The following is a 12,756-nucleotide window of genomic DNA, read 5'->3' on the forward strand; positions in this document are numbered from 1 at the left end:
CACCCATGGAAGTGAGCGGGGAGAGGGCACAAGGGGCAGGCTGTGCAGGACCTGCCAGAACCGTGGAGGGGCAGGCGAGACCTCCCCTAAATGTGGCCAGCGGCACCACGTAACTGGAACAGCTCTTGTTTATAAGTAAGCTCAATATGAATTTAAACGCTGGTCTGCCCGCCCACACAACTCACTGCCTGACTGCCGTATGACTCTGCAGTGGGAGGAGGAGTGAGGCGGGGCAACCACAGGCTCACAGAACACAGAGTCTGATCAATTCTCCACAAAGGACGACTGGGAACTAACACGATTCAGCCCACCCCCAGTCCTCACAGGACGCTGTCCTATCACCAAAAAGAGGGAACCAGCAAGTCCCTGCTCTGAAAGTTACCCTCTGAGTAATCACACAAAACCTCTGGTGGCTACAGCCTTCAATGTGATTTTCTGTGATGGATTTGAAAATAATGATTGCAGAACACACCTAAATGAATGGAACCTGAAACTACAAACAGTTTATAAAACACCAGGTGCCTGCCCAGCAAAGACTAAGCACTCACCTTCCTCTACCTAAGCCAGGGGAGGGCTCCAGACTGCTCGGCTCCACGCGCCCCGGCCCTGCGTCTCTCTTGGCGAAGGTTGGAGGGTTCTGTGCCCGTGCTCGAGGCTGACCTGCCGGCCTCGTCTGCGGGCTCCGGACACCATTAATCAGCTGATCCGCAGTAAAGGTAAACATGGAAGGACTTTCCAGAAGCCCAGGCCCCCTCTCTGCACTGGGGATGGCATGGCGCGGATGAGACTTACTGGGGTTCCTATAAATAAAGTGTTTATGCAGCACAGCTCTAGAACGGTCACAGCGTCACAAAATGAGCATGCTAATACGCAAACGCCTAGGCAAAAGTGTTCTTTCTATTTAGAAAAAAACACAGGAAGCGTTATTTAGCATTGTTAACTAGTAGTATGTCTGATAATGCCAATCTGAACACAACATCAATGCTCTGCTTGGCTGTGGTCCAGGTCCCCAGAAGCCTTTGTCTCCAGTGAGCCTGTCCTTCCCGCAGGCACCACAGCACACATTTGAGGGTCTAATCCTCAGACAGCGTGATCCCACACTTCTGGGTGTTTCATGTCTGACGGACATTAACGCTAGTCAAATCTATCATCAGCGAGTGTCAGGGGGACTCGAGCACGTGGTGAGGACTGCCAAGGTTTTCCACGTGTCGTGTTTCTGCTCTGCTCTGAAAGTACACAATATGGCAGTGACCTCGTATTACTTGCCTGCTTCTTGGAGGGTACTGTCTGAGGGAGGCCAGAGGAGACGCTGCAGGTTTGAAGGTGGGAGATGTGAACCCATTTATAAATCCAGCATTTGGAAATGGAGTTACCTAGGTTCATTAAGAACAAAGAGATTTCAGTTGGTTAGTGCTGCACCTTGTGGCAACCTGGGTCACTTCTGTTCCACGTTCTGCAAGGAACATCCACGCCGAGAAAGGCGCAGCAGGGTGAGGCCCGCTGGAGTGTCTTCTCCTCGGCTGCACTGCTAAGAGCCCACTGCAAAACCCTTCTCAGATGCATCCCCTTGCACTCCTCATGCTCGGAAGTGCCCCAGCTCTCCTGGAACGTGGAGTCACATTCTGCGTTGTACGAGGGACTACGCAGCTTAGGGAACGCCAGACAGGAGGGAGGCAACCTGGGCAAAGGGCTGGACCACATCACACAAAATGCATTCAGTGTGTGCAGCCAGCCCCCGTGCCTCCCAATAAACCGACCATGAGGGCTGCTGCGCTGGGGCAGGTGTCCCTGCCTGAGCCCCACGTGAAGCCGGACTCACCAGGGGCGGGTCGAGATAGCTGTGTGTGGCTGACCAGGCCTGGGGGGCGACCAGGCTGTAGAGAGGGAAGTGCTGCTGGGCGCTGTAGACCGGAGGCAAGTAGAACGAGGCCGCGTAGCGCTGCTGCGTGTAGAGGCTCACGTCCAGGGGCCGGAAGCCGTTCTTTGGCAAAAACGTGTTTATAGCTATTGCCTTTGCTTTTATCCGTGCCTGTGTGAAAACAGTAAGCTTCTGTGAGAATACTAAAGAACACTAATTTGCAAACAAAGTATAACCAAAGGTCCTGCTTACCTTAATTGGTTTTCCTTGAAAAGTTTTGACTTCTTCTCGCAGATATTTGTACGCCTGAGGGCAAGAATCATCCGTGATACCAACGTGTTAATCTTACAAATAAGACGAACTGACAACTCAGTGCCTCGAGTAAGGAGCTGTGTACTTAACACATGGTGGACACGACCAAGAACAGTGTCCCTTGACCTTTTTGGGTCACACTCCTTAAAAGAACCTGATAGAGGCTACAGAACTGTCAAAAATTCTCATGAACAATATCTGTACATAACTTTCTAAGCATTAACAGAAACCACAACAGCATCCCACAGATCACAGGCTAAGAATCCTCACCCAGGGAAACAATGACCCCAACGTGCACCTGGAATTACACAGGCTGGGAAAGAAAGAGTGAAGATCACAGTGTTCAAGTCATTATTTACGAACCTCCTCCTTCTCCACATGTCCCCCACGACCCCGAGGGCTCTGAGCCGCCCCACGTGGGAAGGAGGGCTCGTGCTGCTCCAGACAGGCTCTCCCCTCTCCCACCTCTCTGTTCCTGTGAGGCCCTCTTCCCTTCACCCAGTTAAAACCCAGCCTTCAGACCCTGGCTTCTCTGCCCGAGCCCCAGCAGTCTCGCTGACAACACCTGGTACCACATACAGGGCACTCCCTACATGGGCGCATGTCTCCCTAAGGAAGAGTCTTCCTTTACGGGAAGGGAACCCCCTGAACTCCTTGTCTCCCACAGAGAGCCTCTCGACGCTTTTTCAAGGACGTTGCAGTGCGACACTGCCCTGCAGCGTCAGGGTTAGGTTCAAAGCCCCAACACTTTCCTGCACAGGTGAAAGGGCAGAACCAGTTTCCCTGCGCTGTCAGCCTCCCCCGTCCTTAGGAAGTCATGCCTGCACTCTTCACGTTGCTACAGAACTGTCTGCACACACACCTGCTCTGGCTTGCTCTGCACTTACGTTCAAACCCAGCACCGTGGCACGAGAGTGGCCCGCAGGCGCAGAGGCCCACCGTGTACCAGCGGCTAGTGTGCTCCATGGGGTGGGGTGGGGTGGGGTGGGGGGAGGGGCAGCGAGCTCACCTGTTGTGCGTCTGCCTCTGTCTCAAATGTAATAAACCAATTATCGTTATAGGCGAATTCACAGTTTATGAACTTCGGTAAGTTGTCTCCTTTAAATAGTGCTTCTACTTCCTACAGGAAAGAGGTCGGAAGTTAATTAAATTCCCAGCTGTGCCGCCATTTGTCCTCCCCAAACAGAAATGACACACCCTGAATGACAGATACTTAGAAGACAAGCCAAACACACCGATGTGTAGAACCCTCCCAAAGTGGCTAGGCGTTCAGTGTGGCTTCCAGAGTGAGGATCCCACTGCCACAGGAAACAAGCTCACAACCTACCGACCTCCAATGTGCCACAGACTCAATTACCGTGAAAATACCATTTTATATTACCAGTAGGCCTATAACCACACAACTGGGAGAGGAGGGGAGGAAGGTAATTCAAGAAACTCAAAAATTGGCTGGGCTTTCGGTTCCAGCTAAGATGGACCAAACTTACCCTCCCACAGGAAACAAAGACACAATATAAGAGAGAATGGTTTCTGAGGCCACACAGGAGCACAATCCCTGGGGGACAGGTGTAAGTGAGCCCGAGTGCCCAATGAGGGCCTGGGGTTCCCAGGCCATGATGCCAGGAGAGTGAACGCAGGCCAGCCCAAAGCTACAAGTTCAGGGGCACCCCAGGACCCAGCGTGCAGGAAATAGCCACCCGACGAGAGGGACCCCTGAGCTCTCTGGGATGCATGACTGTCCCTCCCACCAGCCTCCGCCGGGAAGTGTCCGGTGCATCTGCTCTGCTCTGCTCCCCCGCCACTGACTGAACCTCAACACAGAGCCCAGGAAAACACCACCACTCAGTATAAAGTGAACTCCAAAGTGCCCAGCATGCATTCAAAATCTACCAGGCACACAAAGAAACAAAGATATGATGCATAATGAGAAAAAATCATTGTTCAAATTGGCCCCAGAAAGGCGCTGAGGCCGCACATTGGCTCGAACCAGCACATGCACACTGGCGCCCGTGGCGGCCCTCTCCTCAAAAAAGCGTTTGTTCCAAAAAATTATTTAGCGTAAAAATATGTTTTGTCTCAACTTGTGGGTTTATTATTCTTATTTTAAAATGAATAAATATTTAAGCCTTTCTCCTTTTAATTTCTAAAAATGGAAGTTACCATAAACTGTTTTTTTTAATGTCAAGTGTGTACTGGAAGTCCCAAGACCAGAAAGTTTGAGAACCACTCTCACTCTGAGTGTGTAAATCCTGGGGAAAAGTGTTACTGTACCTATTTATTCTTTAAAATACGCCCTCCAAAACCCACAGAAGCAAGCAGAAAAGCCACACAGAGAAGTGCAAGTACCCTTCGGAGCAGAAACGACTTACCTCTACGGGGGTGGACTCAGAGACCTCGCGCAGGATGACTATGCAGCGGTTCTGGTTTGGCCTCACTTTTTCTCCCTTCTCGTCCACTTGGACTAAAGGTAAAGCTGTGCAGAGAAGGGAAAAGGATGGTGCACAAAATTAAAACAAATCAACCATCTGTATTTCATTACGACCACACAGATACCCCGGGGGGACGTGCTAGACTGTATTACTAACTGCGCTGAAGAAAGCTGTGCGACAGGTAAACACGAGAAGTCCTGACAGTTCAACACAAACTATCAAAAGGTTTTGCACCTTTGTAACGGGTCAACACCGCCAGCACCAGTCAGGCCTAACTCAGGCCTCACCAGCTTTTACTGATCTCCTTTCGGTCAGGTTTTGCCTTTTGGTGTCACTCTATAAACTTGTATCCCATGCAGAGTCAGGTCACAGCACATCAAGGTCACTATCAGAGCTCAGGGCCATTCACCACCACGACGACATGCGTTACCAGCTCCAGAAAGGAAGACATAACTTCACTCTGGTTCTACTGCTATCAAGGGGGTAACGAGGGAACATTATGGAAAAGCTCCTGCTAGTAAATCAGACAACTTGCATGAAACAGAAACAGTCCTTAAAGCACACAGAGCGTACCAAAGTGTACTTTAGAAAAAAAGAACATTTTCTACACAATCCTATCAAACATTCAAGAAAACAAACAAAACCAAAAAAACACCAATTCTACAAACTCTTCCAAAACACTTTAGAGTACTTTCCAACTCAACCTACAAAGCCAGCATTTCTACACCCAGACTAAGCAAAGACATCACAAAACAAGAAAACTACAGACCAATATCCCTCAGGAAGATTAATAAAAAATTCTTATCAAATTTTGCCAAACTGAATCCAACAAAGCATAAAAATGGGACTATATAATGACAAGTGGATTTTTCTCAGTAAATAAGGCTGGTTTCCAAGGAAAATTAAACAACGTAATTCACCATATTAATGGACTTAGAAAACAAACAAAAACACAATTACCACATAGACACAGAAGCATCCGACAAAATCCAACTTGTATTCCTTATAAAAAAAACTCAGCAAACAAAGAAGTGGAAGGCAAACCTCCTCACTGACCAAATGCCAACGTCCGGCACTACTCATGCCAGCAGATGGGTTAGGCAAGCATGCTGACCCCCACTCTATTCTGCACAAACCTGGAGGCCTCAGCCAGGGTAGTAATGCAAGAAATAGAGATTACACGCACACAGACTGGGTGCAGGAAGGTAAACCTTTTCATTTGCAGATAGGCTGAGCTCTATACAGAAAGCCTGATACAATGTCCATAAAACACTACAATTGTGAGTCTGGAAAAGGGTTACGTATAAGATCAACACACAAAAATAAGCTGTATGGCTACATACTGGCACCAAACTATCAGAAATTGAAATAAAAATATTTAAAATTGTGTCCAAAATATGAAATACTTAGTTATAAATCTGGAAAGATATGAAAGACCTGCACATTGGAAACTGCAAAACATTGCCAAAGGAAAAAATTTTAAGACTTTCCTTAGTAAATGGAAATATATTCTGTCAGTGGATTGAAAACTCAATATTGTTACAGTGTCAATTCTCTCCAAATTGATTTATTAATTCAATGTAATCCCAATAGAAATACCAACAGGCCCTTTTGAAAAACCGAAATGTTAATTCTAAAGTTCACATGGAAATGCAAGCATTTATGCAAAATGCAGAGAGCCAAAGCAAGTGGAAGACTCTGCACCTCCTCTAAGACCTACTGTCAAGCCAGCGCCGCCCGGACACCGCAGGACAGGTGTCAGACAGCCCGGCAGACTCAGGCCGACCCCCAGCCGGAGAGGAGCCCCCACCTGCGGAGTAAATGACTGAGAGCGGCGCAGGCAGCACAGTGGGGAAGGCCCAGCCTTTCCGACAAGGGGCGGAAGCAGCCGCACACCCACACCCCAGGGGTCGGGACTCAGACCCACCTCCCGCCACACACAACAATGAGCTTACGGGGATCACAGACCTGAAGATGTAAAGCTAAACCCAGAGACATCTAGGAGAAATCACTTGTGGCCTGGGATTAAGCAAAGATTTCTTAGGAACAATACCCAAAGCAAGCTCCGTGAAAGAAACAAGGTAGTCAGCTGGGCTGCCACGGGGCATCTGCAAAGACAGGAGGGGACAAGGTGGGGGCGCCCGGGAGAGAGAAAATGAAGCCACACGGACACACCCACACCCGCTGGGAAACCTGACGCGGAATCACTGGGAGTGCTTGCCCTGGCCACGGCTCAGCACTCCAGAAACAGGCAGCAGCTTCCCAAGCGCACACACCTGCCACCTGCTCCGACCTCCCACTCGCACCAACCTACCCAAGAGACGTTCCTGGCAACCTCATCTGTAATGGCCAAAACCTGCCATGACCTAAGCGTCTTCCGATTCAGGGAACAAACCAACTGTGCTGTATCTACTCGATGGAGCATGACTCGGCAATAAAAAGCCACAATCTGCTGACACTAAACAAAATAATCACGCGAGTGAAAGAATGTAGACACTCCCCAAAAACAGACAGTTCATGACTGATTCCATTTATATACACTTTCCTGAAAATTCAAGCTAATCTACAGTGACAAAAAACGAACAAGCAGGGTAGTTGCCTGGGGCAGGAGGAAACTGGTGGGTTGGGGGGCGTTGGTGGACATGTGCATCATGTTGATGGTGGCAGATCCTCAAGTGTACAAACACGTCAAAATGTACCAGATGTACACTTACACCATGTGAATCTGAAGTGTGTAAACTCCACCTCACCAACAAGGAAAGCTGTAAACCCATACAAAAACCAGGCGGTGGCAAAGCGCTCCGTGCCTCCGCCAGTCTCTCTCCCTGCTCAGCTGCCCCGAACATGCACGCTGAGTCAGCAGCTTCAGTACTATTCACGTGTTTATGCTCCTACCCCTTATCTCTGAATCCACAAAAACACAGTTCTGTTTACACATGCTGAAACTTTATACAAATGGTATTACCTTGTACATAATTTGAAACACGCTTTTAATCAACATGATGACCTTAAATTTTATTCCTGTTGAAAAATACATGCCGAGTTCATTTTATCCGCTCTAGCATTCACTGTGTGGCAGCTCACAGTGTATTCATTCACACCCTGATGACAAATGTTTTTGAGTTCTTTTAAATTAACAATTTCAATTAAATTAACTATAAATACAGAGCACTTGAATTAGATACAGTGTGACATGCACTATATACGTATTCATTATAAAAAGTCTAAAAATGTAATTTATGCAACTCAGTCGACATGAGAATATTCAAATTAAAATAAGGTATTACCAACTGTCTGTGGTGCATCTGATTCTATGTTAGGTATTTTGGGGATGGGGATAGGATTCAAACTTAAGAAGCCTCTCTGCTCACCCTCTCCAGAACTACAACTAATACAGTAATATGCTGACTCTGCTCTGATCATGTAGGTTATTACATCGTACATATATTTCTGTCCAAAAGTTAAGTGAAAACAGACGATCAGACAATACCAGCTGAATATTAATGGACAGACAACAACATTCCAAACCAAGGACCCGCACAAAAACAGTACTGGAGGAGGAAGTGGGAAACAGTAGGGGAGAGCAGGGCTGCCCGGGGCAGAAATGGCTCCTTTAAGCAACTACACAGGGTTACCAAACATGCTCCTAGCCACCAAGTGTCAATGGAGAAATTATCCTCAGCAGGGCAGCCAAGTTTACAAGGACGGCCTGAAAGGAATACGTAAATCTGGGATTCTTAACAATAACCAAAGACTGTTAACAGAGTAAAGAAAGCTGCTGGTCAGATGGGAACCAAACTCAGCTGACACACAACAGGGCCTGCTCTCAACAGGCCCAAGAGACAGAGCACCACTGGAGGCACAACACTGCCTTGGGAAAGAAACGGGGGTACAATTTTCAGAACTCAAACGTCATGGATTTCTATGTTTGCCAGTGTTTTTAATTAATTTAATGGCCTTATGACATTTACAGAGGAACAGAAATAGAGAACTTTTTTATGTGAACAGAAAATCCAACTAAGTTCTAAAATAGGACGTTCATCTTTTTCTACTGCTGTTAAGTCAAATGCACGTGAGAAAAAATCTTCACTGTCAGCAGCACAGCTAAGCTGGGAGAACATGAACACCCTGCGTAAGAGTGATGGAAAGTCATGGCGGAGACACAGAAAGGTAGCTTTAACTCGGGCACCCACCACTGCGTGCCTCACGAAGGGTGCCCCTCAGAGATGCTCAGAATTGTGGGGGCAGAAGCCACCAGCTGGTACTTGTGGCCCCATCATAAAAAGTGCATCTTTATAAAGAATTAAACATCATCCCATTTTTTAAAAAATCCCACACAGCGCACATTTACTATGAAACTAACACCTGTAGAAGCCATCCCGGGTGGGAGGGGAGAGGCGCAGCGTTACGGGGCAAGAGGAAACTGGGTTTCACCAACATACATGTGGGTCCAAACTGAGCCAACTGTATACTTTAAACACACACAGTTCACGACATGCTGACTATACCTCAGTAAAATGGTTTTTACAAATAACAAAATGGTTAGGTTGCGAGAAGCCTGTCTGCAAAGCAAACCAGGGCAGGTCACACTTTAAATACCCACCCTCCCTGAATCCCTGTGGGTCTCGATATAATGTTTAAATCTTCCTTTGATGTTGCCAAACGTCCAAGGAACGAGCTAATTCACACGATGTTTTTAAGGAAGAGTGCAACAAACCCGAACAGAACTTCAGCAGGAAGCTGAAGTCTGAAAAACTCTTTCAGCAGCTGGCATGCTCATCAAAGCGCACGCGGCTCTACTCTGAATACCGCTGTTCATTTTTCATGAGTGGCACGGCGGCTAACCTCTCCATTAGCCTTTTCTACCCCACAGGCCGCAATCTAAGATGCGCCTGAGGGCTGTCATGGAGCCCCATCAGTGCCCCAGCGCCATGCGCCTCACCAGATACCAGGACTGTCAGAAAGGCCTGGGAGGCGAGGGGAGACTCCACTTGCCACCGAGTATCTCCTCACGAATGGCTGAGCACCTGATGGTCACGTCAGCAAGAAAGATGCCGTCTGGGCCACGTGTGCCTCGCCGGCTGCGGCCTACTTACACCTCAGCACTTCGACAATCAAGTCCATGTCGGTGCTAAGCTTCTTGATGTGGTCCAGATTAGCGACCGTGGTGATTGGCACGTACTGATCACTGTCCATCTGCGATATAAGGTACATGTCACTAGCAAGGTTCTCCCTGCAGAAAGAAGACAATCTCTCTCAATTGATAACTTCTTTAAAAGGAAGCCTCACAAGAGGTACGAGCGTGGTACAGTGTTGCTTTGAAGTTTTCTCTAAATTCCAACCCCACCTACCATTTGCCACCTCTCTTACCTTGGGACAATTTTTTTCAAAGACATCTGGGGAGGCAGAGAGAGCAAAAGTAAAAGTATGCTGCACTTTGTACAATCACAATCAGCAAGCAGGTAAATCTTTCACAAATGTGCTTATAGCTTATCTCTGTCCCAAAGTGTTTGAGTAGCTTATTAAAAATATAAACCCAATCTTTTAAAGTAAGGAAATCCAGTGAGAGAACAAAAGAAAGAATAATGCGGAAACACCAGGGAAGGCTGGTACCCAGAGTGCCTGTGGCTCAGGCTGGACACCTGCAGAGGCCGGGACTCTGGCTCTGGCCTCTCAGCCCCCTGGAGCGGCCAGGGTGACAAAGCCGTGCATGTGGCCAACCACGTATGCCACGGGGCCAGTTAAACCACTGGCAGCCCTGGAGGGAGGAGGGCAGGTGTCCTGGGGAGTTTCCACAAAGAGGACCACGTGCTCAGAAACCCCTCAGCACCACACACAGCTGAACTCTGGTCCCCAAAAGAAGGCCCCAGCAGCCTCGCAGGGGTGGGCTCTGCCACAGGAGCCCAGGCAGGCCTGCGGGAGCACCTCCTCCCAGGAGTTGATCAGCAAGCCATCGAGGTGGTGTCCCAGTCTGGGCTGCACAGCGGTGGAAGGCGCCCAGCACAGCGCCCCTCCCCGCGCCCTCACGCAGACGCACTGGACACCTGCGCCAAGTCTGAGGGCAGAGGCGGCCCAGAGGAACACCCGGAGAACCGCCCTGACTGACAGGGAGTGTCTCACCTGGCTTGTCTCCTCACACTCAGCCCCACCTCCCCACACACCCGGGTCCGCATCGCGACCCTAGACATTCTGCTCTATTTAACAGAAAAACCAAAAATACGACTGCTACACAAAGAAAACAGCTTCACAGTGCAGCGCTTGGCACACTTTGAGAACTAATACAGGAAACGTGTCCTCGAACTTCGGCGTGCTAGAAAATGTCTCTGTGAGACTGACCCTGCCCAAGGCTCCTCGCTCACAACCTGAGGGTGGGTGGCGGTGGGAGGAACCCAAAGTTCAAAAGCAACCCAGGTAACGATCACGACGCACCTGTGGACAGTGGGCAGCAGGTCAACAGTCTCCATCCCTATCAACAGATGTAAGACACAGAGGCTGACAGACAGCCTCTCCTCCCGTGGAAAGCACCCTGTCTGTGTGTATGGTTCCAGTGCACAACAAGGTACCAGAATAAACACGACCACCCTTACCTGGACAAGCAGAATTCCAATGTTTTCTTAAGTACTTCCCGGGGGTCTTCCTGGCTTTCTGGTTGAGATTCATCTCCTCCTACACAGAAGCAATGATTAGCTCAGGGAAAATGCTTAAAATGTACCAAGCAGATAATTCTGTACAACAATGCTCATGTTTTCAATATACATATTAATTCATCTGCACAATTAAGATAGAGAAATAAAAAAAATGCTATTTTACAAGGAAATCACAAGCAAAAACAAAACAAAAAACCCCTTCTCCCCCACACAAAAACACAGTTTCCAAAAAAACAGCCTGAGAAGTGGTGTTTATTAGCGAAGTTTAGGAGGTGCTTTTTATCACAAAATAAGTATAAGCTTATTTAACGTTTTGTCTCAATTCTCAAGAGATTTTCGGGTAGCCTAGAAAAACACAAGATACTAAAATGACAATAAAGGAAAGAATCAAAATAGGGAAAAGATAAATACAGGCCCCCCAAAAATCAAGGCTGGGGATCCTGAACACACGCGGTGGTGAGGCTATGCTGTGTCTGCACCACAGCCTGACACACTGGCCCTTACACTGCCGGGCAGGCAAAGGGACAAGGCAGACACTGCTGGGGTACAGCGACCCCACCAGAGAACACTAAGTGAACAGATCCTCTAGCGGAAACAGAACCTGGTACTAGATTCTGGAGCGCCCTCCTAAGATGTCAGATGGCATGTGCGTAACTTCCATGTGGGGGTCACACGGAGCACCTGCCGTGGACCGGGGCCTCCAGGACGGTGCGCTGAGCTCAGGGCCAGGCCCCGGGCCCTCCCCAGCACTCTGCTCACCAGGTCAGGATCCCATTTTAAGGTGGCACTAGGAGAGGAAAAGCACTGAAATTCTAAGGACTAAGAGTTTTTTGCACACTTAAAAAAAAAAAATCTTTAAAAACTGAAGAGCAGTTGATTTATGACGTGTTAGTTTCCAGCTGCGCACTTCTACGTAAGTTTCACGGCACAATAATACATGTGGAACTTTCTAACAAGAGACACTGGTATTTTAACAGTCAAAGACCAAGCACGGGCATTCACAACAAATAAAGACAGAGAGTTTGTTTTATATAAAGAGCTTTAACAAAAACCACCCCTCACCAGCATAAAAAAAACAAGACAAAAACAAACCAGTGGACCTGATGAGACTGAAAACTAGAAATGGCTCTTGAAGCCACAATCTCATTTCACTCCTTCATCCAGAAAGGCCTGTCCTAAGTACCCATGTGAATTCACATTCCACACCCCACGTTTCAGGTATTCATACATGTCTCCTGCGTGCCAGGCACCATCAAAGCTGTTTGTTCAGCCTCAGTGAGGCAAAGCCTCTGCTCTCAGTGGGAGGCAATCAAAAGTTAAACAAGTAAACAGTAAACAAACAGCGTCAGGCAGACTGTGACACAGTGGAGGAAACCACAGGGCACAGGGCCGTCGTGCCACCCAGCCACTCCACACGGGGCTGGAGAGGGGGCTGGAGATGCACAGACAGAGACAGCTGGTCCAGATGACTCCGGAGAGTTCTGATGGGGGAGACCGGGTGTGGAGGGCG

General features: G+C 48.4%; 1 protein-coding gene across 2 annotated transcripts in view; it reads right to left on the minus strand.

Annotated features, from left to right (window-relative positions):
• Positions 1 to 12,756, minus strand: part of LARP4B (La ribonucleoprotein 4B) — a 68,385-nt gene that overhangs the window by 9,880 nt on the left and 45,749 nt on the right. For both annotated transcript variants that reach the window (XM_032473739.1, XM_032473738.1), the window contains 8 exons: positions 11,187 to 11,265; positions 9,696 to 9,832; positions 4,540 to 4,643; positions 3,180 to 3,290; positions 2,111 to 2,164; positions 1,820 to 2,029; positions 1,267 to 1,373; positions 549 to 800 (listed from right to left, as the gene is read on the minus strand). In XM_032473739.1, coding sequence (XP_032329630.1) covers positions 549 to 800; positions 1,267 to 1,373; positions 1,820 to 2,029; positions 2,111 to 2,164; positions 3,180 to 3,290; positions 4,540 to 4,643; positions 9,696 to 9,832; positions 11,187 to 11,265 — 1,054 coding nt within the window. The remainder of the gene's footprint in view (positions 1 to 548; positions 801 to 1,266; positions 1,374 to 1,819; positions 2,030 to 2,110; positions 2,165 to 3,179; positions 3,291 to 4,539; positions 4,644 to 9,695; positions 9,833 to 11,186; positions 11,266 to 12,756) is intronic.

The sequence above is a fragment of the Camelus ferus genome, chromosome 35 (assembly GCF_009834535.1).
Source record: "Camelus ferus isolate YT-003-E chromosome 35, BCGSAC_Cfer_1.0, whole genome shotgun sequence".
NCBI lineage: Eukaryota > Metazoa > Chordata > Mammalia > Artiodactyla > Camelidae > Camelus > Camelus ferus.